The following is a 27,671-nucleotide window of genomic DNA, read 5'->3' on the forward strand; positions in this document are numbered from 1 at the left end:
CTATGCAATATTGCTCTTTACAGCATTGGATCTTGCTTCTATCACCAGTCACATCCACAGCTGGGTATTGTTTTTGCTTTGGCTCCATCCCTTCATTCTTTCTGGAGTTATTTCTCCACTGATCTCCAGTAGCATATTGAGCACCTACTGACCTGGGGAGTTCCTCTTTCAGTATCCTATCATTTTGCCTTTTCATACTGTTCATGGGGTTCTCGAGGCAAGAATACTGAAGTGGCTTGCCATTCCCTTCTTCAGTGGACCACATTCTGTCAGACCTCTCCACCATGACCCACCCGTCAGCCCTCGCTGACCACTGCAGTTAAGATTCTGTAGCCTGCTTGTTTCAAACTGCATTCGACCGTGCTCTTGGATGGTTTATATCTCCAATCAAATTTGGATTGTTTTTTCCTGTATGAAGATGTTTCACTTCTCTGGAGGAAAGCCAGGGTCTCTGGGTTTGTTTCTGTGTATGGTACTTTCCCCAGGTGTGCTTAAACCCTCCCTTTTTTCATACACAGTCTCCCGACCACCTGGCATATCACACGTGAAGCAGCTCCATCGTGGTTCTTCACGTTATACACCATCGTAAGGCAGCCATGCTCTGTGATAACCTCCAGAAAGCAGTTGGCCGTGTGTTGAATGCCATTTGTGGTTTGGGAGCAGACAAGAATCCTAAAGTGTCTGTTCCCAGGACTGGAGGGACTTTCCAGTTGAGTCTTTAGCCCGGAAAGATAACTCCACATTGATTTTTCTGATCCTCTGTTTGAGTATGGAAATCAAGCAAGTTGCTATTGATCATGAAGTGTCTTTCATTGATAATCAGTCCCATGAGACAGAATGCTCAGGAGCTGTCAGAGGATGATTTTGTGAGGATGACGTCGCTTGCATTCACCGGTGGCAGAATGGTATTCTTCCATTTCTCAGACAGTTCATCTAAAATACACGTTCTCTGCGTGGAGAATTGCAGGGGGCTGCTTCTTTGGAATACCTGGGGCTGACTTTTTTTTTTTTTTTTTTTTTTTGAGTGACATTTTCTATTTGATTTTTTCCCCCCCATATGGAAGTAATGTGGATTAACGTGTTTGCTGTAGAAAATTCAAATTAACTAAGAGAAGAAAGTACTACTCAGCCATGTTTCTTTTTATACTCCATTTTGTTTTGTGTATTCTCAGTCCCAGACAGCACAGTTAGGTGGTACCTAGCTGCAGTTCTACAGCCCTCTTCCTGCTTGTCTGCCCTCAGGATGATGTCTGTTACGGGAGTCCTGAGATGGAGAGATCTGTCTTGCTATATTGCTACTGGGCTGCAGGCACAGTGACGAGTGGAAATGGTGGCCCCAGTGCAGAAGAGCTGGGATGTGCCCAGGCTAGCTGTAGCTGCACATTTCTTAGCAAATCCCTGCATTTCTTAGGACCTCATTTTATTATCTGTGAAACAGAGAAGATGATCCCTACCATGTCTGATTATGAGTTGAAAGTGTTAGTCGCTCAGTTGTGTTCAATTCCTTGCAATCCCATGAACTGTTGCCCACCAGGCTCCTCTGCCCATGGGATTCTCTAGGCAAGAATACTGGAGTGGGTTGCCATGCCCTTCTTCAGGTGGTCTTCCCAACCCAGGGATCGAACCTGGGTCTCCTGCATTGAAGGCTGATTCTTTACCAACTAAACCACCAGGGAAGTGGCTATAAAGTAAGATTAAGATTTTTTGCCACTTAGAATGCACACTACCTACCCTAAGGGGAGCCCATGAGGGCCAGTAAGGAATGCCTTTCCCCAATGACCAAAACCAAAGTCCAGGCTTCCCTGGTGGCTCAGTAGTAAAGAATCCACCTGCCAGTGCAGGAGACACAGGTTTGATCCCTGATCTGGGAAGATCCTATATGCCTTGGAGCAGCTGAACCCATGTGCCACAACTACTGAGCCTGTGCTCTAGAGTCTGGGAGCTGCACCTGCAGAAGCCCACACGCGCTAGAACCCATGCTCCTCAACAGAAGAAGCCACCACAGGGAGAAGCCTGCACACGGCAACTGGAGAGTAGCCCTGGCTTGCCGCAGCTAGAGAAAAGCCTGCACCACAGCCAAGACCCAGCATAGCCAAAAAGTAAATTAAGTAACAATCAAGGAATCCAGCCTAGCCCTCTTGACCACTTTCATGCGTGTACTGACGTCCTCCCCAGAATGCACTGGACTCTGTCCTTGTCGAGGGCAAGAAGATTTGTCTTTAGATTCTGCTAACATTTCCATAGAATGGGAAAGACTAGAGATCTCTTCAAGAAAATTATAGATACCAAGGGAACATTTCATGCAAAGATGGGCTCAATAAAGGACAGAAATGGTATGGACCTAACAGAAGCAGAAGATATTGAGAAGAGGTGGCAAGAATACACAGAAGAACTGTACAAAAAAAAGAACTTTATGATCCAGATAATCACGATGGTGTGATCACTCACCTAGAGCCAGACATCCTGGAATGTGAAATCAAGTGGGCCTTAGGAAGCATCACTACAAACAAAGCTAGCAGAGGTGATGGGATTCCAGTGGAGCTATTTCAACTCCTAAAAGATGATGCTGTGAAAGTGCTGCACTCAATATGCCAGCAAATTTTGAAAACTCAGCAGTGGCCACAGGACTGGAAAAGGTCAGTTTTCATTCCAGTCCCAAAGAAAGGCAATACCAAAGAATGCTCAAACTACCACAGAATTGCACACATCTCACACACTAGTAAAGTAATGCTCAAAATGTTCCAAGCCAAGCTTCAGCAATACGTGAACCGTGAACTTCCAGATGTTCAAGCTGGTTTTAGAAAAGGCAGAGGAACCAGAGATCAAATTGCCAACATCCCCTGGATCATGGAAAAAGCAAGAGAGTTCCAGAAAAACATCTATTTCTGCTTTATTGACTATGCCAAAACCTTTGACTGTGTGGATCACCACAAACTGTGGAAAATTCATCAAGAGATGGGAATACCAGACCGCCTAACCTGCCTCTTGAGAAATCTGTATGCAGGTCAGGAAGCAACAGTTAGAACTGGACATGGAACAACAGACTGGTTCCGAATAGGAGAAGGAGTACGTCAAGGCTGTGTATTGTCACCCTGCTTATTTAACTTCTATGCAGAGTACATCATGAGAAATTCTGGGCTGTATGAAGCACAAGCTAGAATCAAGATTCCTGGGAGAAATATCAATAACCTCAGATAAGCAGATGACACCACCCTTAGGGCAGAAAGTGAAGAGGAACTAAAGAGCCTCTTGATGAAAGTTAAAGAGGAAAATGAGAAAGTTTGCTTAAAGCCTAACATTCAGAAAACTAAGACCATGGCATCCGGTCCCATCACTTCATGGCAAATAGATGGGGAAACAGTGGAAACAGTGGCTGGCTTTATTTTGGGGGGCTCCAAAATCACTGCAGATGGTGATTGAAGCCATGAAATTAAAAGACACTTACTCCTTGGAAGGAAAGTTATGAGCAATCTAGACAGCATATTGAAAAGCAGAGACATTACTTTGTCAACAGAGGTCCATCTAGTCAAGGCTATGGTTTTTCCAGTAGTCATGTATGGATGTGAGAGTTGGACTATAAAGAAAGCTGAGCACTGAAGAATTGATGCTTTTGAAGTGTGGTGTTGGAGAAGACTCTTGAGAGTCCCTTGGACTGCAAGGAGATCCAACCAGTCCATCCTAAAGGAGATCAGTCCTGGATGTTCATTGGAAGGACTGATTTTGAAGGTGAAATTCCAATATTTTGGCCATCTGCTGTGAGGAGCTAACTCATTAGAAAAGATTCTGGTGCTGGGAAAGATTGAGGGCAGGAGGAGAAGGGGATGACAGAGGATGAGATGGTTGGATGACGTCACCAAATCAATGGACATGAGTTTGGGTAAACTCTGGGAGTTGTTTTTGGACAGGGAGGCATGGTGTGCTGCAGTCCATGGGGTCTCAAAGAGACAGACACGACTGAGCAACTGAACTGAATATTTCCTCTGTGCTTCTGAAATTCTGAAGTCATAGATCCCTTTATAATGTGACAAAAATGGGTCTTCTGAATTTCTAAAAACTTTAAAAATTTTTATGTATTTAATTGGAGTATAATTTCTTTACAATGATGTTTTAGTTTCTGCTGTACAACAGCGTGAATCAGCTCTTAAGTACGCATATATCCCCTCCCCCAGGAGCTTCCGTCTCACCCCCCTCCCAACCCATCCCTCTTGGTCATCACAGAGCACAGAGCAGAAATTCCACATAATTTATTAACCAGGAAGCTAAAGCTGGGAACCACTAAGGCCACAAGATGCACGCGAGGCCACAGACATAATGACCTAAATAATCTTTGTATCTCAGTGTGGGTGTTTGATGCAGGTTTTTAGTGAAATATGAAACCATATATTTTTTTAAGCCATATTTTTAAAGTACATCTTTTTATGAGAAAACTTGGCTCCACTGGGTGATGGGCACTCCTGCTGTGGGAGACTAGAGTAGGAGAGGAATTTGCTTGTCTCCTTTTTAGCTTTTTCAGGGGCCAGATCTAAAATTACCTCAGGAGCCATCAGCAAACCAGGCCATGAAGCGTATTTGATCTGGCAGTTAGGAAGCCCGAATAATGGAGCCAGAAGACAGAACATTCCTGCTTCTGCTATAATGGAGTGATGCTCAAGTGCCTTTTAAATGCTGAGTAATAGCCCCATGGAACTCTGCGGGCATCTTTTCTCAGGGCTCTGTGAGTTAATGGGTCTGTCAGCACTGTGGAAATGGGAGTCTGCATGCTGTGTTTCCAGATAACACCCCTGGGGCTCGGGCAGATTCCTGCAGAGGCTCAGCTAGAACTTGGAAAGAACCGATCCAAATTCAAAACGACCTTGTAAAGGCAGCGGGATGACTCACCCAAAGTGGTATGGAGAAAGGCAATTTACAAAAAAAAAAAAAAAACGTACACAGGGCTTTTCTGTCTCCAAGGATGTTACCTTTCATCTTAACCAGTGCAGGGAGTGGGAACAGATGGGGAAATGGAGGCCCAGGGACATGAAATAACTGCTCAGAATCAAGTGGATGTTGTATGTCAGAAAATACAGGCTCTTAAGTCCAGAACTCATCCCCCAGTCACGTGGCATCTTATGAAATCAAAACAGGTTGTTTTCAGGGTCACAGGGTAGGTTTGCTGGCTTCATGGATTGGTATGGCAAGAGATCTGAGCCCGTGTGATAATGAACGGGAGTGGAAGGCAGTGTTTTTAAACTTGGCATGCCTGATTCTAGACCAGAGACAGTGAGCTCTGGAGAGACCCAAGGCCCCCTGTTAGTCTCTTTTTAACCCCTGGCTACTTGATGGTGCCTTGGCAGTAGGCTGTTACCTCTTACCTGAAGCGTACTTCACCCTAAATCAGCTTATTAACTATATATTCTTTAGGTTGCTGCTCAGGTACCATCTCTTATGAGGCCTGATCTGCTCCATTCAAGTTCTGCCATGTGTTCATTTATCAGATATTGAATGGGTACCTACAACGGCTGTGTTAAATAGTAATATATTTTCATACAACAGAAAGGAAATAAAATTAGAACTCTTCCTTGTGCCATATGAATGCATCCATTGCTGATGAATTGACTGTTTAAGTATTAAAAAGAAAACCAAATTAAATACTAGAAGGTTTAGGACATACTTTAAATAATGTTAGAACCCTTCTTCCTGCTGTATGAACAAATGACATCGCACTGGATTAAAGACTTAGATGTTTAGAAAAAGTACTGAACATTAGAAGGGTTAAGGAGTAGAAGCAGCACAGGAAACTCTCAAGTCTTGTGAGTAAAGCCTGATATATTTGGGACTTCCCTGGTGGTCCGGTGGCTAAGACTGAGCTCCCCATGCAGGGTCACCCGGGAACTAGACCCCACTTGCTGCAGCTAAGAGTTTGCATGCCTCAACTAAAGATCCCACGTGCCGCAATGAAGACCCGGTGCAATGAAATAAATATTTTTTAGAAACGGGTATATTTGACTACATGAAATCTCAAAAGTTCATGGCCATGGGCACCACTGAAAAGTGAAAAGACAAATGGGAAAAAAATATCCGTGACACGTATTACAAAAAATTGCCACCCCGTAGGCAAAACAGTCTTTTCATAATAGATATGAATTATGATAGGGTTTATTATAGATGATCACAATTAAAATAATTAGATTTAATTGTATTGAATTTCTCAATCTTTATTCAGTAGGGAAAAAGCAAGCCATGGAGTCTTATGTAATACCACATTTTTTTTTAAGTTAATTAAGAAAGAGGAGAAAATCTGTATGTGTGTGTATATTTTTTATGTGTAAAAAAAGTTTACAGATTATTAACTTGGCTTGTTTCAAGGAGATGATTGAAGAAGAGAAAAGAAATAATTTTTATCTTCGTACATCTCTATAGTACTATATGGATTATATTTGTAATTTTAAAAACAAATGGAATTGATTTTGTGCAAGTATGATTTGTGCTACCAGGTATGTATAGTATAGTATAAAAGAATTTATTGCTTCCCCCTCTATGCCAGCACTATAATTTATGACATGTATTACATGGCCTTTTTTTGTTGTTGTTGTTATAGTTCATTGTTTTTTCACCCCTGGCACATGGCCCATGCTGAGTCTTCTTTTGAAGGAAGAAAGAAGACTTGTTCCAGGAGAATTCACTATAGACAGCATTTTACTGAACACTAACTTGTACATCAGTCTCAAGGAACTGGTGGCATAACAACAGATTATACAAGGCTAGGAGCCTGGGTGTTGCAAGAGATTGAGAAGGAATGACAAGCTTGCTTGGGAGGTCACAGTTGCATTTGATCTTGAAAGAGGCAGGCTAGGCCTGGAACTGTGATGAAGTTTGATGGACTGGGAACTTGGGCTAGGTTGTATAACTATAGTACAATGATACCTCTACTTAAACTGTCCTCCTGAAGATTTTTTCTAATATCATAAGGATAAACTGACAAGCACAAGTTGCTGTGGACTCTTGGTGTGGAAGATAACTTGCATAAAGATCTTGGAAGAGAAGCTAGGGTCCCAGGAAAGAGAATACAGCAAACTGAGGAAGTGAGTCTTGCTTTGGAGGGAGGAAGGGGCAAACTCCAGGAGATGGTGAAGGACAGGGAAGCCTGGCGTGCTGCAGTCCGTGAGGTCGCAAAGAGTCTGACGCGACTTACTAACTGAACGACAGCATCAGGGGCTCCAACAGTTAGCCAAGCCTATTAGACTCTAACCAGTTAGAGCCTGTTAAGGGCACAGGCTTGGGGGACTTCCCTGGGGTCTAGTAGTTAGGACTCCGTGCTCTCACTGCTATGACCCTGGGTTTGATCCCTAGTTGGGGGAACTAAGATCTCCATGTTTCATAAACAGCCAGTGTAAACCAGGCAGAGAGAGGCACATTAGAGACTCTTTTCATCCATTGTACATAATAACTCTGTTAGGTAGGTATTACTGCAGTTAAGCAGAGTCATCAAAGATGGCACAGAAATAGCCCCACATCCACAGCTGGTAAAGGGGAAGACCAGGCTTTGGTCCACAGTTGTCTTATGTACCTTCGTTGTTGTGTTAGTCACTCAGTCGTGTCCGACTCTTAGCGACCCCATGGACTATAGCCCGCCAGGCTCTTCTGTCCGTGGAGTTCTCCAGGCAAGAATACTAGAGTGGGTTACCATTCCCTTCTCCAGGGGATCTTCCTGACTCAGGGATCAAACCCAGGTCTCCTGCATTGCAGGTGGCTTCTTTACCGTGTGAGCCACCAGGGGAACCTCTTTTGTAACTTGGAGCCCTCAAAAAAAAAAAAAAGCCATAAAATTTGGATTCTCTTTGAACATCCATCACATCAGAACTTCAGCCCTCAATCTCAGGGTGAATAGAAGTAGTAAAAGTAAAGATATTTTTATGGAGAGTTGCTATGTACTTTCTGGATATCATCCACCGCAGTTCACATACAAAGTCAAGACCCAGAAAACTTTGGTGCCTTTTCCTGGATCACACATGGCCAGGCAGGACCAGAGGGAGGTTCACACTCAGGTCACCGCACGACCCAGAACTGTGTCCCTCCACCAGGTGTGATGCCTCTGTGAGCATTAGATTGTGGTGGTCCAGGTTGGGGCTGCTCTTTAGGAGGAATTTATGATGACTGCCTGCCAGGCCTGATACTCATTTAATAGAAATAATCCTCTATGATCGTCTAGTGTCCTCTGTTGTCGTTACTGTTGCCATTGTTTTCCCCCAGAGAGCTTTCACATTAATGATGACATCTTTTACCTCTTGGTAGGCAGCCCCTGGGAGTAGGCTGGGTAGGTTTCATTAGACCTGTTTTCTAGATGAAATTAAAGCCCCCAAGAGCCTTAGTCGCCTGACCAGTGTTGCATATAGGTTGCACTAAGACCTCGATTTTCCAGTCCCTCCATCCCTTGACATCTGGCTCAAATTAGGAGGTAACTAGGGGTTCCAACTGCCGACTCATTGGAAAAGACCCTGATGCTGGGAAGGATTGAAGGCAATCTGCGATGAGATGGTTGGAGGGCATCATCATGGACGTGAACTTGGGCAAACTCCAGGAGATAGTGAAGGACAGAGAAGCTTGGCACGCTGTAGTCCCTGCAGTTGCAAAGAGTCGGACGCGACTCAGTAACTGAACAACAACACCAGGGGCTCCCCAACACTTAGCCAAGCCTGTTGGTTAAGAACAAGGCTAGGGGGACGTCCCTGGGGTCTAGTGGTTTGCGTTCAGTGCTCTTACTGCCGTGATCCTGGGTTTGGTTCCTAGTTGGGGAACTAAGATCTTGTAAGCCACCCAGTCAGTCAAAAATAACTCAGGCTCTGCAGTCAGCACGTGTCATCACCACTTACTAGCTGTGTCACCGGATGTGACTTGTTTAACCTCCCTAAGCCAACTTCTGCATACGTGAAAGAGGGGTAATATTAGCATGTTCTTGTGAGCATTAAATTCTCAGGAAAAATATCTAGCACAGTTCCTGGTATAGTGAGTCATCAAAAAATTTAGCTACAAGGGGACTTCCCTGGTGGCCTAGTGGTTAAGAATCCGCCTGCCGGTGCAAGGGACACAGATTCGCTCGCTGACCAGGGAAGCTCCTACATGCCGTGGAGCAACTGAGCCCATGCTCCACGACAAGAGAAGCCACTGCAATGGACTTCTCACGTGCAGCGATGAAGACCCAACACAGCCAAAAATAGTAAATAAACATTTAAAGAAATTAGCTATCATTAAAATTATTATTGTTATTATAATAATTATATTATTGTCATGGGCCAGGAGGTCCATCTTTCCCCCCCTTTCTTCTTGGTATTCATCATCCAGTCTTTCACGTAATAGATTCCACGTAATTATTTGTGACTCGTATCCGCATAGCCGTGACCATCTTTCCTGAGCCTGTCGGTGGAAAAGGATGGGGTCTGGAATCCGACGAAGCTGGGTCCTCACCTGGCTTCGCCACTGAGTCTCCCTTTTCTTATCTGTAAAACAGCTGCCTTAGGTTTTAGAATATCCTCTGTGTCGTTATTAAATGACAGTGACAGAATCGGAGGTGGGCTTGGTGGGCCAGTCGGGGAGGGTTTGTGAACGTTTCCCAGGTGGGTAAAGTCTAACAGGGTGACAGTCAGGCAGACACCCCTCAGAGAAAGGCCTGTTTCATCATTGTTGTGCTTCTGAAAAAAGGGAAGGCCTCACTGAAGAAATATAGGTATTTTAAAGAATACTGTATTTAATGTATTCCCAAGGCATCTGTTATTGCCAGCCACTAGGAGTGTAAACTCCTGAGTGCAGACGTCACTTTCCGAATATTGTTGGAAGCCCCTGCCCCCAGCCTAGGCCGGGCAGCCTGCTGTTTGTTCCCATCACTGTTGTTGCCCTTGTCATGGTAGAAATTTATCGAGTCTGCTGTATACCACTCAGTATCTTACTCCATCTCTGCAACGTTCCTGTGAGGTCGGTACCGTCATTACCTCCATTTCATAGCATGGGAATGAGGTTTAGAAAAAGGTGAAGTTGCTGGGTCAGTGCATCACGAAGTATCAGTAATAGACCTGAAAATTAACCTGAGTGTGTCTCACAGCTCTGAGAGTAAAAAGCGCTAATTTAAGTTCCCTTATGCGTTGTGTGGCCTTGGCCTTTTTTTTTTTTTCCCCCAGTATCTTCCCAATGAGGATGATAACAGTACTTATCGCATAGGCTTGTTAATAAGCATGATTGAAGGAATGTATGTAAAGTGCTCAGTGCAGTGAGCGGCATGCTCAGCAGTGCTCAGTACTGAATGCTCAGCAAACTAGCAGTTACCACTGTTAGAGCTGGAGTAAGAGATCACTACCTAGATATTGCCATGGTGCTTAAATGTGTGTGTGCACTGTGTTCAGTCGTGTCCAGCTCTTTGCATTCCATGGACTGTAGCTCACGACTCCTCTGTCCGTGGGATTTTTCAGACAAGAATACTGGAGTGAGTTGGTATTTCCTCCCCCAGGGGATCTTCCCGACCCAGGGACCAAACCCTCGTCTCCTGGGTCTCCTGCACTGGCAGGCTGGTTCTTTACCTGTTGAGCCATTGAGTGAGTATGCAAGGGTGATTTCAAGCTGTGTGGAACACATCAGGGGATTAGTGTATCTTCGTCTTCTCTCCAAAGTAATGCCAGCAGTTGAAATCCTAACTAAGTGGCCCTTTCTGGTTCAGTTGTTAAAACTGTATTATTTTGTTCTTTCATCAGAACTGAACGTAACATAGCACTTGCTGTCTTATATTCTGCAACTATACCCTGAATGGCAGAAGGTGAAGTTGTTCAGTCGTGTCTGACTCTGCGACCCCATGGACTGTAGCCTACCAGGTTCTTCCATCCATGGGATTTTCCAGGCAAGAGTACTGGAGTGGGTTGCTATTTCCTTCTCCAGAGGATCTTCCCAGCCCAGGGATTGAACCCAGGTCTCCCGCATTGTAGACAGACGCTTTACTGTCTGAGCCACCAGAGAATCCCCTATAAATATTAGAAAAACATCGGTCTCCATAAGAGATGGATCAAATTTCTCGCTCACCTTATTTTTTTTTTTTTCTTTCCTTTTATTCCATCGCTGTCTTCACCTGCTTCTCCCAGCCTCTACTTTTAATATTTATTTGTTTGGGCCGGGTCTTAGTTGTGGCATGTAGGATCTAGTTCCCCAACTAGGGATTGAACCTGTGTCCCCTGCAACAGGAACTTGGGAGTCTTAGCCACTGGACCACCAGGGAAGTTCCAACCCCAACCCCTACTTTACCAGCTTCCAAAGTCATCAGGCACTTGAGTAAAGTTCTTAAAACAGACTGTCCTGCTCTCTGAGATGTCCTGAACCAATTCTTTGCATCCCAAGTCCCACCCATGCCTACACGGTGCTCCCCTAGCCCAAGGCCTTCATTTCCCTCTCCTTCTCTAAACCCCTGAGTTTACATTCCTCTCAAATTGCTTACTCTACTCTGTAATCTGTCCCTCCCTTCTGCCTCCACCAGGATCCTGCCTCCTTGCCCTCTGTGCCTATTGAAAGCCTGTTTGGTAAACCCTTCATTTTGTACAAAGGGATGTGTGTGGTTATATAATCTTTTGGGTGAATAGTCGCTGTTGCTTTATAATGCAGTATGTTAAAAAAATACTTGAAACATGGGAGACATACATTCCTATGCTATTTGATATGAAACACATCTCGATATTGTAATTAATCATGGGTATAGAGGTAGTAGTGGCTGATAATTTAGGGGCATGTGCCACCTGCCAGGCACTGTTCTAAGCACCTTTTATTTAACTCCCATCACTTAAACCCTCAGTAGAATTAGTAGTAGTATTCTAAGATTTAGCTCACTAAATTAGCTGCTCTGTTTCCAGATGTGTAAAATTTCATATACATGTGTATAGATTATAAATGTGGGACTTAAACCAGCTGGTCCTGGTGGTAAAGAACCTGCCTGCCAATGCAGAAGACGTAAGAGAGACAGGTTCAATCCCTGGGTCGAGCCCCTGGGAAGATCCCCTGGAGGAGGGCAGGCAACCTATTCCACTATTCTTGCCTAGAGAATCCCATGGACAGAGGAGCCTGGCGGGCTATGGTCCATAGAGTCACAAAGAGTTGGACACTGAAGCCACTTAGCACGCATGCACATACAAATGTGGTTATTACATATAGACATACACTCTTGTGAGTGTGTGTGTATAGATAGATATATATATATGGCTAATCATTTGTGGCCTCACTGACTCAATGGACATGAGTTTGAGCAAGCTCCGGGAGTTGGTAATGGACAGGGAAGCCTGGCATGCTGCAGTCCATAGGATCACAAAAAGTCATACACAGCTGAGCCACTGAAGTGATTCATTTGTGGGCTAAACATACAGGACCCATGATCTTGCCTAAACTTATCCAGTCTTACCTTCTGCCTCTCTCATCATATTTTCTATTTCACCTACCTGATAAGCATAATTCTTCCCAGAGTTCTGGTGTGGGTTAAATACAATATTGTGAAAAGCATTTGGGTCAGAGAAGGTTCTCAGCCAACTTCCTGTGACCTCGCTCTCTGCCTTGTCCAAGTCCATCTTAATTTTTGGTGAATCTGTCATCCCTCATAAACTGAGAGCTTCTCATACAACTTCCTAACCCCTCCCTGAAGTCCAAATTCAGGATAATGGCTGTGGCGAGGAAGGGGAGGAAGAGGTTGGAATTGGGTACCGTGAGAGGGAGAGAAGAAGCATCCTGAAATAGTTTATGTCTTAACTGGTTGGTAGGTACCTGGGTATCCTATAATCTAAAGATTGCAATGTATCCTTTGAAATGTGTTCTAATTTCAAGCAGACACAAAGCCTGCCACGTAAAGCTTGCCCCTTAGGTTTTAATTCTGAGACCCTTCCTTTGAAAGCGGTTGAACAGGTTTCTGAACCCCTTTTTTGCTGACCTCCAGAGCAGGAAAGGATGTCGGGCAGAGTGGGCTTCTCAGGGGCGAGGTGAGGCCCTTGGCCTCAGACAGACGGTACTGGGGTAGCTCCAGCTTACGAAGGAGGCCAGGCGTGTGCATCCTGTCTCCAGCTGATGTAGCTTTTCTTTTGTGTTTCTCAGAGCAGCTTTACGGGAGGTAACTAGAACTGCATTTTATCTTTTTTAGTATCTCAGCCCGAAATGCTGACATCCACCCTAGGCATCATGCATTTCTAATGTGGTGACAATTAGAAGGCTGCTCGGGCCTCGTTTCATTTCACTCGATGCTCTGATCCTTGTTACCTTTGTCATATTTTGACTTCTTTCTGGGGCATCCACCAGTCCAGGCTCACACACACTGTTGCTCCTAGGCAGTTATTGAGGGTGTGTTTGAGAGTGAAATATTTTTAAATTATTTAGTGTTCAATTATCGAACAACCCAGGAGACTTAAGGAGTGAATGCTTCTTAAATTCCCGAAAGGGTAATCGACGAATCCAAGTCAACACCTCTCTACTGAGCCCTAGCTTCATAAGCTGAGCTCCCTGACACGTGATTGGTGTGTGCTGGGTGCGAATGCAGAGGTGAGCCACTGGGAAGCCCTGCCTCTCGTGGTCTGGGGGCAGGGAAAGAGCAGTACTACCATGAATATGATGTGACGTGGTGGAAAATACTGCAGTCACGGTACAGAGCATTATGGGCAAGGAAAAATCATTGCCAAGGAAGGGGAGGCTTAAAAGAGAAAGAGCTGTCATTTGAATTAAGCCTTTAAAGGTATGGTTTTGATAGATGGTTTTGTGTTCATTTATTCTTTTTATAAATATCATGCATCTGCTGTGGACCTCCATATAAATTCATGCTTCCCTGCACTCCAGCACAAGGAAAGAGACGTGCAGAGCTGAGCATGGGGAACTGAAACGCTGCCACATGAGGCTGGCACCACCTGCGCTCACACGTCCTTGGTCGGTGCCGGGTTACTTCAGGGTATGGGGATGTGCGGTACCCCTTTCTGTAAGCCTGCAAGGACTCAGAACATGGGGAGGGACAGTGTCTGCCACGAGACTCACGGGATCAGATGCACACCTCCCCAGGATCACACTGGGTGCCGTGCTGGGAACAGACCAGAGGCTGCAACAAGGAGCTTTTGCAGGAAGGGTTGTAGGGATGGAGGCAAGAGATGATGGATGGTGTTGGATGAGGTTGATAGTCATGGGAGCGGTGAGATGTTGTCAAAGTTTTGTTATATTTTTAAAGGTAGAGGCCAGGGGACGGCATCTGGGGTATGAGAAAGAAAAATCAGGTCTGACTTGTTTCCTGACAATCATAGTTTCTTAATTGCTTGAGAATGGGGTGGTAATTTGACCCCTTAACCTATGGTGCATCTGTGGATTAATTGGGGGTATAAATGAACTCAGTGCTCTGAAACAAAAGAGGGGAGCTGCCTTTGATAGAGTGAGAGCACTCAGCACACTGCCAGCCACCTTCTAGATACATTCAGGAAAGAATGGATCCAGCTTCTCTGCTTTATTTTTCAGAGTATATGGTGATCAGCCAGTATTCAGAGTAACTTGTCACTGTGGCACAAAACAGCTCAGACTCCTCTTTCTTCTTCTTTTCAGACCATGTACAAAATGAAGAAAACTATGCACAAGTTCTTGATAAGTTTGGGAGTAATTTTTTAAGTCGAGACAACCCAGATCTTGGCACCGCTTTTGTCAAGTTTTCCACGCTTACAAAGGAACTGTCCACACTGCTGAAAAATCTGGTAAGCCATTTCACAAGTAACGTTTAAAAATTGCAGCCCGATCAAAGGAAGTAAGATCATAAAGTGAACAAAGTGATAATCCTCTCCCCAACCCTTGATCCTGGGGTCAAGAAAAGAAAACTAAAAATAAAAAGCTTTTTTAGTCCTTGATATGGAGTCACATTTAAGGAAAATGCCTTTGGGAAATGCCTAGAATTTGTACCACTGGCCCCACTTAGAGCAGGTAGAGAAACTGGTTAACCTGAACTCTGTTCCACATTCCCCCATTGTTTGCTTTTGTGTTTGTGTAGACAAGCGTTAGTGACTTTGGCCTTTTAATTTGTTGAAAGAATGGTGATTATTTCTGTGTCAGACATACATGTCACCCTTCACTTGTGTGAAGACCATCACGCATTTCAGCCCTTGATTTACAAATAATTAACTTCTCCCAACTCCCCATATCCTTTTAACATCCTCCCAAGGAAAAAGATTTTAAGGTTTAGAGAATCTATGGTTTCAGAAGTAGATGATGACAAGAAGAATCCCTAAAAATCTAAGATACTGGAGCTGCTGACCTAGGAGCAGACATGAGGATTGTTTAGTCACCAAGTCATGTCCAACTCTTTGCAACCCCATGGACTGTAGCCCGCCAGGCTCCTCTGTCCATGAGATTTCCCAGGCAAGATCAGTGGAGTGGGTTGCCATTTCCTTTTCCACTGGATCTTCTGGACCCGGGTATCAATCCTGTGTCTCCTGTGTTGCGGGCAGATTCTTTACCACTGAGCCATCAGGGGAGCCCAGAGCGTGAGGGTGGGAGACCCGTTTGCCAGGCAGTGTGGTCTGGCTGTCCCCAAATCCTGCACACCAGCCTCCCTCACCCTCACACTGGGTTCATAGCGAGAAAGGTTCATTTTGTCTAGCACGACCACCACAGCTGTGTACGAGTTAATTTTTAATCAAGCCTCCGTTCCTAAGTCCCAAGAGGTAGGGCAGTGGGAGGTTGAAAGATGCCAAAGGAAAACTATATCATAATTTTGCTGGCTCCTTCCTGAAACAGAGGAGCTGTTTCCTCCTCTTCATCTTCCCAGTCTCTCAGCATTGCATCTTTGCCTCCTTTAAAGACCCAAAACTCAAGCTTAAAATGCCTTGATCCTGAGTTAGTTACCCATATCAAACAGACCTCTGTGGTCTTACATGAGACTCTTGTCGCAAATCTACTTGGTACAAACAGCTACCTTACAGATGATTACACTCTATTATAAAATAAAGACAACCTGGATAATTTGACCAATTAAATTCTTCGTTTTCCTGTCTCACGAGATGAATATATGTATGTGTCTGTCATACTGACAACTTAATTTTAATTGATAGTTTCATGCCACTGAATTAGTCTTACACACTGACAACTAATCATAAAGAAAATAAAGGTTGAAAATAGAAATACGTCTTCAGAAACTGGAGAAAGGATAATTTTGACTGTAGGGCCTTTGTGTTCCTAAACTTCGGAGTTTATTTGACAAACCCATGATGCTTCTGTAATTCTTATATCATTTAAATCTCTCCTATTCAGATAGGGCCTCCCATTTCTTCTTCCTCGGGGCATCGCCTACCTTTTTCCAGGTGGCGTTGCCCAAAGGTGCTATGGTGGGAAGAAAGGAAGTGAAACCAGACTTGGGCGTTTCCCTTTGGCCATAGCTGGTAAAAGGCTCCCGGGCTCGGGAGGAAGTTCTGTTTTCCCTGACTTGGGCGTTTTCACCCACGAAATAGAATATCTTGCTAACCTTTTGTTGCCAGGAGACGAAGTATGTTTAGTTTAAGTCAGTAGCCATCACGTCCACATTTCCTGGGCCAGTTCATCTCCACACTTCCTGTCCTGTAGGTTCCTTCAGCAAAGAGATTCCTGTGTGGATTTAATGCCATCAGTTGCCATTCAGTCATTGTCTTCGTTTGCTTATCTCTGTGCAGAAACAACTGATATACATATATATATATATAAATTATTTTTTTTTTTTTTTTTAAGATCTGTGCATTTTCTGTATCGGCTACTAGGTCTTCGTTGCTGCTTATGGGCTTCAGTAATTGCGACTTGCTGGCTCAGTAGCTGTGGCATGCAGGCTTAGCTGCCCTGCAGCGAGTGGGATCTTCCCAAACCAGGGACCAAACCCATGGCCCCTGCATTGGCAGGCGGATTCTGAACACCTGCACCCCTGGGGAAGTCCCGCCACTGACACTTTCTGGGCACTCTGAGGCGCCTAGCAGCGTGCCTCGTGTGGATTTCACACGTAACCGTGTTCGACATAGTGGGGGGGTGGTACCTCGAGTCCAGGTGAGGAAACTGAGGTGCATTATGGCAGTGCCTTGCTCAGGCGTGCTGTTAGTTACCAGGCGTGAACCCCGCGTGCTGGCTCTGCGTCCATCGTCCTTCCCAGCCTTTCCCCGCCACCTGGCACCCCCTGCTCTGGGCGTCATCTCTCCCTAAACATCCCCCACGCTGCAGGCCTCCTCCTTCCAGAAGTCTAAGAAACAAATCAAAAGAAATTGCTGGAAGGTTTCATTCAGTTAGTTTAAAACAAAACAAAGTCATTTTCCCAAAAAAGGTGGTGGTGGCAGGGAGCTCCCCGGTAGCTTGAAGGAAAAGTGAAAGTTGCTCAGTCGTGTCTGACTCTTTGTGACCCCATGGACTATACAGTCCATGGGATTCTTCAGGCCAGAATACTGGAGTGGGTAGCCTTTCCCTTCCCCAGGGGATCTTTCCAACCCTGGGATTGACCCCAGGTCTCCCACATGGCAGGCAGATTCTTTAGCAGCTGAGCCACAGGGGAAGCCCTGCTGGCAGCTTAGTGATTAGGATTCTGGGCTTTCTGTGCCATGGCCTGGTTCAGTCCCTGGCTGGGGAACTGAGATCCTTCACGCCTTGCCATGCTGCCAAATAAAAAAAAAGATGGAGAAGGTGATGGCATTTCCACTGAGGGAGCAGATAAAAGGATCAGTGTGTGCCATAGCCGGTTACTAGAGAAACACTATTCTGATTGAATAAAGTCAGTCCCAGGAGTTTGTACAGCCTGACAAGAGCCAGCAGCTTCTGCTTCCCTTTTTCTGTCTTAGAGGAAAGGGAAGATGGATGGGCCACGCCCCAGAGCAGGAGGAGCAAGGGAAGTTAAGCCCCTCAAGGATGGAGGGATTGGTTGCAGCACCTTCAGTCCCCTCATGAGTTTGGAGGGAGCAGCCCTGGGAACCTGTTTTTTTTTTCAGGAGATTGCTGAAAATCCTACTCACTTAGGCTAGTTAAGGTGAGAAGGTGGGAAAACTTAAGCAATAATGGATCATGTAGAAAGTAAGATGAAAGAAGACACTTTGGCATTTTTTAGACTTCCTAAATTTATGCTCAGTTCAGCCAGCAAATACCCAAATGTCTGTTGTGCTGAGGTCTATAGTCATGTTATTTTCTAATGAAATGTTATTTTCTAATTAAGAGATTGCTTTTAATGGGTATTTCCATAATTTATATTTAAACAGTTATTTTTATGGGGGGAAAAGGTGTACATTTTAGGGTCAGGTCTAGCATTCTGCTTTTAACGAACACTAGATCTAGATAGATCTTCCATTAGTTGTGCTAATGACTTTTAAGCAGTCTGTATGACAAGCATATTGTGTTTGGGAGTTTTCTGTGTAGGATTGGTTCTGAAAAACATGAGCTCACTAAGGGCTGGTGACTCTCTGAGTCACCACTTAAATTTTTGTCTCTCCATACTTGCGGCGATTGTGGAAGGTAGGGTGATCAAATGAAATGTTATTGTGAAAATCTCAGGAGCTGCACAGATGTTGGTGTCAGCATCACATGAGCTGAGGCTGGCTTTTATTAGCTAACAGAAGTCTGAGGACTGCAGAGTAGATGGCAGTCGCAGCTGATGGTCCTGTGACCTCATACCGATCACGCCCCAAGCCAGGTTTAAGTAACTTGCTTTTCTCGCAGCTCTTGCCCTCCACATAAGAGCTTGTTTTGTTTGTTTGTTTTGTGTTTTGCTGCACCACATGGCTTTCAGGATCTCAGTTTGCCAACCAGAGATCAAACAGCAGTGAAAGCACCAAGTCCCAACCCCTCAACCGCCAAGGAATTCTTGAAAAGGGTTTTATAAAAACATCTCTTACCTCTGATTATAGGATGGGAGAGGCTGTGCCGTGTTAAGCAGTGGGAAGAACACAGGTTTTGGTCACAATCAGACCTGGAGTCCCAGAGCCCAGCTTTCTAGCCTACGGCAAATCGTTTAACTTTTCTCTAATGCTAGTTTCCTTATCTGTAAAAAGAAATGATGATATCTAATTGTTTCTTGATAGTAATGAGACTTCATTGAGACCCTGGAGGCAAATTACCAAGGACAATACCTGACAGATGGAATTCACTTAACACATAAACAAGCTTTTATTATTGTTGTTTACATCTTCTCACTTGAGCTTCCCTTGTAGCTCAGTTGGTAAAGAATCTGCCTGCAATGCAGGAGACCCAGGTTCTATTCCCGGGCTGGGAAGACCCCCTGGAGAAGGAAATGGCTACCCACTCCAGTATTCTTGCCTGGAGAATCACACGGACAGAGGAGCCTGACGGGCTGCAGCCCGTAGGGTCGCAGAGAGTACGACGCGACTGACTAAGCAGGAGCACAATAGATGGGATGCCAACGGCCCATCGGACGCCATGGCAGGGCCCTGTGCCAGCTGCCATCCCGCTCCTGTTTCTCTGCAGCTTGCGAAGTGTCGATGCTTTCTTCTCTACTTTCTCCCTCTGGTTTCCCTCACTGTGCTTGTGCTTAGTCGCTCAGTCATGTCCAACTCTTTGCGACCCCATGGAGAGTAACCCACCAGGCTCCTCTGTCCATGGGATTCTCCAGGCAAAAATACTGGAGTGGGTAGCCCTTCCCTTCTCCAAGGGATCTTCCCAACCCAGGGATGGAACCCAGGTCTCCTGCATTGCAGGCAATTCTTTATGAGGCCTTCCCTCATTAGTGGATTATATATATATATATTATATCGGGAGACTCTTAGCTAGCAGTTCTAAAACTTTTGGGTATTAGGATCCTAATGTTAAAAATGATTGAGGCCACCCAGGAGTTTGTGTTTATGTGGAATATTCCTATCCCTGTTTACTATCTTAGAATTTAAAACTGAGGTATATTTTTTAATGTATTAATTCCTTTTTTTGTGATATGTTTTTTAGTTGAAGGAGACAAAATTACAGAGAAAAGTACTTTAAGACCCTTTGCAGCTAATTACCAATATTTTTCTTTGATACTATGTCAAAACAAAGAGAAGGCGATGGCACCCCACTCCCATGCCCTTGCCTGGAAAATCCCATGGACGGAGGAGCCTGGTAGGCTGCAGTCCATGGCGTCACGAAGAATTGGACACGACTGAGCGGCTTCACTTTCACTTTTCACTTTCATGCATTGGAGAAGGAAATGGCAACCCACTCCAGTGTTCTTGCCTAGAGAATCCCGGGAGCCTGGTGGGCTGCCGTCTATGGGGTCGCACAGAGTGGGACACAACTGAAGCGACTTAGCAGCAGCAGCAGCAAAATAAGATTATGATTACTTAAAAGGTTAGTAGCAATATGAATTTGAAACCATGTAACTTTAAGGATCTGGAAACTGTGGAGTCCATGGTGGCAGAGTTTTTCCAAAATTTTAACCTTTCTCTGCAAGTTCCAGTTCTGTCATTAGCAACAAATGCTGCCACCTGTTTACCTTGTAGTGATGAGTGATTCATTTTAAAAAATGTTAGCCAAATACCCAGGTTTCAATACCACAGTTCATCGATCACTCTTTTATGAGGAAAAAAAGTGGTATTCCACTAGAAAACTGACAAAACCAGCCAGTTCAACTAGCAACTTGAAAACCTGCATTCCTCAAGATCGCCGTCACATTTTGGTGCACCTTGGCAGTTCTTTACATCCTGTGCGTCCTGTTTCATCAAACAGAATATTAAAAAGATATACTCATGGGATGTTGGTGTGTAGTAAAAATCAAGCATTTCTGCTGTTTCATCGTGGACTTTCTTAAAGGAAAATGGCCTTTTTGCAACTTTTTGTGAATCTATAATTTTTCTTCAGTTTAATAAGGTTAATAAAAATGTAAATGAACAGATGTTAGTCAGGGAGAGAAAGTTGGGGAAAGTCTTTAATAATACAGCTATTCTTGGAGAGAATCTTCGATAATATAGCTCTCATTGTATAACTTTAATTTCAGAATTTTAAAAATGCACAGACCAAAAACCAAACTCTAGCCTCCCTGCTGTTCCTATAGACCACTTCCTACTTCCTTCTGACTCTTACAAATTGTCTAAACCAGCTCCTGTGCCTTCCGAGTTTTTCTTCTAGTTAAAGGCCTCTACGAGGTCACTGGTCTCGCAAGGTGAAGGTGAACTGTGTCCTCCCGGAAGTGAATCCCTTCATCGTGTTTGCTGTGTCTCGGGAGTGCTGCCTCTTAGTGGTGAGAGGCCAGAGAACCACAGACATAATCTGTTTTGTTGACGTTTTTAATACCTTTGCAGTGAGGTTTTAAGTGCATGAGCTCTCCTTCGAAGTATCTTTTGGAGGTTTGGTTCATAGCCTGCTTTGTTGATAGTAGCAGTTTTTAAAAATTATTGGAAATATTCAGAGTTCAGTCTCTCTGAACTCATCCTTCCGACGCCTTCCAGAAAGGACACAGGCATACTTACGGTTGATTCATGTTGATGTATGGCAGAAGCCAACACAACATTGTAAAGCAAGCATCCTCCAATTAAAAACAAATAACTTTTTTAAAAGAAGAAAGTGTAGAGGAAGTGACAAAAAAAGGAAAAAAACCAAAACTTTCCTAATCTAAGTCAGCTCCGGATACAGCAAATTATTTTGCTGTTACTGGAACTTTGGCTGTTGTTTGCTTCCGTGTCTTTACACATTCGATTCCTTTTACTTCAAATGCCCTTCAGCTAATGTATTAATAACTAACGCTTCCTTGTAAGGAAAAGAAGAAGAAAAACTGGGTGCTCTTGAGTTTTTAGTTGTTCCTAGGTTTTCTTTCAGAGAAGGCAATGGCACCCTACTCCAGTACTCCTGCTTAGAAAATCCCATGGATGGAGGAGCCTGGTGGGCTGCAGTCCATGGAGTCACTAAGAGTCAGACACCACTGAGCGACTTCACTTTCACTTTTCACTTTCCTGCATTGGAGAAGGAAATGGCAGCCCTCTCCAGTGTTCTTGCCTGGAGAATCCCAGGGATGGGGGAGCCTGGTGGGCTGCCGTCTATGGGGTCGCACAGAGTCGGACACGGCTGAAGCGACTTAGCAGCAGCAGCAGCAGGTTTTCTTTATTTTTCATTTGATTAAATATACAGTGCCAGAATTGGGTTCAGTCTTTTTGTGTGCCTTTTTCTTTTTTTCTGTAAGGTCATCACTTGCTAAACCGTGCTGGACGTGCTTATACCCAGCGTGAGGCCATCATCCTGTGATCCTGACAAAGAAGCGAAGGAGTCAACAGAGCCCTGCATCCATTTAATTACCAAACCACAAAAATGGGACAGGAAAGGAGTAATTGGTGGATTGAAATAGATTCTCAGTGGGCAGAGGCAAACCATTTAAACCGTATCCCAAGAGCCCCGATGTAGCAGCAGTTATAGAAATAAATGGAGAAACTCTTTTGAAATTGTCGGAGGTGCCAAGAGGATTCCAGTCCAGCCAGGACTGTCTGTGCCTCCTGGACAATTCTGGAGCTTGCATAAGAGCCCAAGCCTCTCTTATCAGTTAGAGGGCAGTTATTGCTTCAGAACTACTGAAGCAAAGCAGAGGTTTCTCCAGCTGCGTACCATTTCCTGTTTGCAATCTCTGACTGCAGGGCATTGTGGTTCGGGTTAAGGATTTTTTTAATTTTTAATTTTCCTTCTTTTCTTCCCCTTCAAACGAGAATAGTTGGAAGTGTGCAGATTGCATCTAGACTCACAGCAAATGGATTATTTCTCAAGTTTTTAAAACGTGGAAAAGCACTGAAAGCCTGGGTATCCTCAATGTAATTGATAGCCTCTGGGTGCTCTGAATTATGTTTTTAAATTTTTATTTTGTTTTGTTTTTGGCCATGCCACACAGCATACAGAATCTTAGTTCCCTACCAGGGATCCAACCCATACCCTCTGCGTTGGAAGCACGGAGTCTTAACCATTGGACTGCCAGGGAAGTCCCAGGATAATACATTTTTCAAACGTCATCATTTGGGGAATTGCCTTGTGGCTCAGTGGTTTGAACTCCCCCCTTCCACTGCAAGTGCCACGGGTTTGATCCCTGGTTGGGGAACTACTATCCCACATGTGGCATGGCAAAAACAAACCAAAAAAAAAAAACAAAAAATCATTTGCAAAAATCATTTTGCAAAATGGTAATCCATAATTGAAATATTTAAGCTTTTGATCTGCCAGACTTCCCCTCACGTCCTGACATGCCTCGCCACTGATTAGTATTGTGGGACATTTCATGACCTGAGAGCTGTCCATTTGGGGGAGGGTGGGTGAAAGCAGGGAGGTTTTCTTTTTGCTTTCTATTATAAAAGTTGTATGTGCTTACTATAAAAATGAGGGAAATACAGGAAATTCCAAATAAGAAGATAAAGATCATTACATAATTCTTAACTTCTGGGAATACTAATATTATAGTCTGTCCTTTGAAAGTGTTTCACAGATTTATACACAGAGATACTGATAATTTATACACACATTTGTGTGTGTGAGAGAGAGAGAGAGAGAGAGAGATGCAGCTCCATGGGCTCTTACCCAGAACTCTTGGGGCTAGATGTTTTTCCAGCTTCAGACTTTTACAGATTCCAGGAGAGTTGGCGGGGTGCACTTGCTATATGCAGTGTTGTGTAACGCCCCCTGGTGACTCCTCGGGTGAACAGTTACATGAAGTAGGATAAATGAGAATTCCCGCCTCAGTTCAAGTCCAGCCTAACCACCACGTGCATTCAGGTCAGGTTTCGCTGCCAAATATTGGGTTGGCCAGAAAGTTTGTTCGGATAAGGCGTTAGGGGAAAACTCAAATGAACTTTCTGGCCAACCAAGTTTTGGTTTTTTTAAACCTTGTGTTACTCATACATTTTGCATACTTTCTTTTAAAGCTTGTTAGCTCTCCATGACCAGACAAATAAAATGGCAGAATCCACTTCCACAGGCTCCATAGTACTTCGCTGTATAACTAAACCATCATTCTGTGTATAGGATTTGAATTATACATTCAGTACAGGTGTACTTTGTCTTAAATATATCCAATATATAGAGATCCTGATATCCTCTGGCCCAGTGTAACATGTTTTTCTTTTTTTCAAGATTTACATTAAAAGTGTTTTATTTTTATTTATTTTTTTTTACTTTTATTTTCATTTATTTTTTGCGGCATTTATTCCCGGGCCATAAGTTTTTGTTTCTTCAGTTTCTTCTGGGATATCTTTTTCTTCTGTGCAACCTCCTCTTCTGGTTTAGGAACAATCTGTTCTTTTTCAGTAAGGATCATCTCAATGTGGCAGGGAGAGCTCATGTAGGAGTTGATCCGACCGTGAGCTCTGTAAGTCCTGCGCCACATCTTGGGGGCTTTGTTTACGTGGATGTGCTCAACGCCCAGAGAATCTACATCTAAGCCCTTAAGTTCAGCATTATTCTCTGCATTTTTGAGCATGTGTAGTAAAAATTCAGCACTCTTTTTGGGCCAGCGACCCTGAGTCCAGCCCCACTGTTTGGCCTGTGCACACCTACCAACTCCACCGTTGTATCGACGGAACGGCACACACTGCTTCTTTAATGTGACATCCTTCAGATACTTGGTGGCTTTTCGGATATGCATACCCTTTATGGCCTGGGCAGTTTCACGAGTGTTCTTAAAGTGTACACGAAGATTTGAACCTCTTGATTTGCATGATTTTGTGGGGTTTTCTGGTTCAAGTGAATAGCGCACCATTTTTAGGGGTCACCTCAGGCCTCTTACTGGAAAAGTTAAAAGTGTTTTAGATAAGAATTTCAAAGAATGCAAAACCAATCAGTATTGGTTTCCATCTTGTGAATGCTACATGCAGTGAATAACACTTTTCATTTAGAATGTGTGTGCTTGTGGTTATGTGGCTGTCAAGTGTTAACATGAAAGAGATTCACAGAACAGCATTTTGATGCTGCAAAAGACAGGTTTTTAGAGTTGTGGGTCTACGAGAGAAGGAAAAGGAGGAAAAGAAAGAGGAGGATGGAGATGGGTGAAATTGACATTTGTTGAGAGGGGGTTCATTTGCCAGAGCAGAGGGCTGAGCGTGGAACATGGAGTCTCTGCTTGTGCCCCAGGCTTTAGGATGTCCCTGACATTTTGCTTCTGATCTTCTCTTTTAAATAAAGATGGATCTGATCTTATCCTCCAAGCTTTCAGGCAGGCAAAGTTCTCATTATTTTTTATGGTTAACTTTTTGTCTATACAAATAGCAGTGACAGCCAGTGTTTTATAGTGTGGGCACTACATGCCAGGCACTGTTTTTTAGTCAGTTTGCATGGTGTCAGCTAGGATAGGCAAGGAGGTGCTGCAGTAATAAACTTAGCTCCCACATGTGCACCGCTTAACACAGCAAAGCGGTGTTATTTCCGCCTCCTGTTCCATGTCTACCGAGGGTTCAGCTGTACAGTAACAGCAATGCCGAGACCAGGGCAGAGAGAGGCTGCTCTGTCTCCTCTGTGCAGAGGAGGAGAGAAACTGGAGACTCACATGGAGCTGTGTCTTTAAACAGTGCTCCTGGCCCTATTTACAAGGGCTCAGACAGCAGAAAGAGCAGACGGAGGATATGGAGAGCAGTACTGTTCAGATGTGGTGAGAGTGTTGTGCCTCATCTACACCCCACTTCGCTCCTCACGTGGACCCCACCAGGTAGCAGCCAGAATCATCCTTACTGGACTGCTGAGAAAGTCGAGTCACAGAGCCCCGAGTGGATAGCGGAGTCAGCATGAAACCCAGGAGTCTGCTCCCCACTCTGCTTTTAAGCAGTTCCTGGGACCCCCTGCCTCTCAGAGAATACGGACATAACTTAAAGTTTACTTTTAACTTATTTAAGTAAAGGCTTCCCTGGTGGCTCAGTAGTAAAAGAATCTGCCTGCAATGCAGGAGATCCCAGGTTTGACCCCTGGGTCAGGAAAGATCCTCTGGAAAAGGGAATGCAACCCACTCCAGTATTCTTGCCTGGAGAATTCCATGGACAGAGGAGCCTGCCCTGCATGGGGTTGCAAAGGGTCGGACACGACTGAGCAGCTAACATTTGCACCTCTGTTCTTTATAGATTTAAAGAATAGCAAACGAAATAGTGGCAGGGATGTTGCAAGAGTAAGGCAAACACTGTTTTTGATATAATCAACAGCCCTCTGGCTGCATGATGTTAGTCCCAGAAGCCTCCAGACTGCCTTCTCCAGCCCGAATCTGGAGATGCTTGGTGAAAAGCAAATGCAGATAACTTTCCTTAGCTCAGAAAATTCTGCCAGTCTCTGCCTTGCACCCGCTTCTTTGCTTCCTTCCCCTCTCCCTGGATTCCCATTGCCATCCCAGGCTTGGCCTCCTATCTGCATTCTTCTTGCTTCACGTTAAATGTTCTGTCTTGAACTGGTTTGGACTCCTGCTGAACAGTGCCTCCATTTGCCCCTCACCTCCGCTTTCTGTGGCCCTCAGATGAGACCACCCTGTCCAGCCCAGACCGGTGGGCAGAGGTGCTTGCTGCACAGCCCCACCAATCTTCTCCCTGATGGATGGGTGAGGGGAGCATGGCTGGGATTTAGGCTCCATGGTACCTGCCAAGTGGGTGCTTTGAGGTGTGTATACCCCATAAGCCCTTGTGCTCAGTGGCCAGGCTGGGTCCAGTGCTTCTGCTTCTGTCTTGCCTGGAAGCGGGCATATCAGAATATGAAACACCTTTCCCTATGTTTTCCTTGAAACACGAATGCCATGCCTTGAGTTCTGGATTGAAAAGCACCACATAATTAACACCCTTGCAGAATTTACTGCAGACACGTATATATCAAAGGCTAGAGGCATCGTGCAATGAAAGAGGCCGGTCCAGTGTTTTCCTAACTTCCTTGACCACCAGCTTTCTTGTCCTGTAAGAAGCATTAGCTTCTTCCCTTGCACCCGCCCTGAGAAATTCTGCCTGAGATGTTAGGACCAGGCAGGCCCCCAGGCCTCCTGCTGGATCAGGGGGTCCATTTCATCTGTCCTGTTTCTTTGTTTTCGTTTTCTTTTCCATTTCACATCTACTCTTCTAGAATTTCTTTCTTTCTTCCATTTCAGTGAATTGTTTTCGAGTATTTTAAGCCTCTTTGTTTATGCGTTATCTCTTTTTCTTAGAGGATTCCCCTGCCTGTGGTACCTTGAGGTTTAAACCGGAAGAAACAAGCCTCCTGATTTCGTCTGGAACTAGTAGCTGACTCTGTCTTCCACTCAGAGTGAATGGCCCTTTTATTGACTTATTGCCCGGCTGGGTTGAGAAATTGGAAGTTCAGAGAGCTGGCAGGCGTAGCACAACTTTGAAGTCAGTTACAACTGAGTTCAGATTTCTGCTCTGCTGTTTCCCAAGCTAGGTCACCAGAGGCAGATTCCTTTGTTCACTCACTCCCTCCCTCACCCATTCATCCAGAAAGCACGGAGACCCAGAAAGGCTTCCCAGAAGAGAGACCCTTGACCTGAGCCACAAATAATAAATATTTTGTGAAACTACTCTCGGGCTTGCAGAGGCTCTTTTCTTTAAATAGAAACATCATACAACACTAAGCATCCTTTGATACACCTGACATTTTGAGAGATTTAGAAAATATCAATACTTCAGTAGTTTTAAAAAGAAAGAAAAGAAAAGACTTTTTCTAAAAGCATGGCCTCGACTCAGCCAGCATTTACTAAGTGTCCGCTCTGTTCCGGCCTCTGTGCTAAGCTTGACTGTCACCTTCCATTTAAGAGATTGCTTATATAGAATCTTTTA

General features: G+C 44.5%; 2 protein-coding genes across 5 annotated transcripts in view; one reads left to right on the forward strand and one right to left on the reverse strand.

Annotated features, from left to right (window-relative positions):
* Positions 1-27,671, forward strand: part of ASAP1 (ArfGAP with SH3 domain, ankyrin repeat and PH domain 1) — a 305,942-nt gene that overhangs the window by 180,253 nt on the left and 98,018 nt on the right. For all 4 annotated transcript variants that reach the window (XM_040261754.1, XM_040261756.1, XM_040261755.1 and 1 more), the window contains exon 4: positions 14,554-14,699. In XM_040261754.1, the coding sequence (XP_040117688.1) occupies positions 14,554-14,699 (146 nt within the window). The remainder of the gene's footprint in view (positions 1-14,553; positions 14,700-27,671) is intronic.
* LOC120878872 (60S ribosomal protein L17-like) lies at positions 24,069-24,660 on the reverse strand. The gene has a single exon (XM_040261758.1). The coding sequence runs from the start codon at positions 24,638-24,640 to the stop codon at positions 24,086-24,088; it is 555 nt and encodes a 184-aa protein (XP_040117692.1). The 5' UTR covers positions 24,641-24,660; the 3' UTR covers positions 24,069-24,085.

This window comes from Oryx dammah, unplaced genomic scaffold (genome assembly GCF_014754425.2).
Source record: "Oryx dammah isolate SB20612 unplaced genomic scaffold, SCBI_Odam_1.1 HiC_scaffold_19, whole genome shotgun sequence".
NCBI classification, from domain to species: Eukaryota; Metazoa; Chordata; class Mammalia; order Artiodactyla; family Bovidae; genus Oryx; species Oryx dammah.

Excerpts from the sequence above, each read along its gene's own strand:
- LOC120878872 (XM_040261758.1), bottom strand. The coding sequence starts at position 24,640 with ATGGTGCGCTATTCACTTGAACCAGAAAACCCCACAAAATCATGCAAA.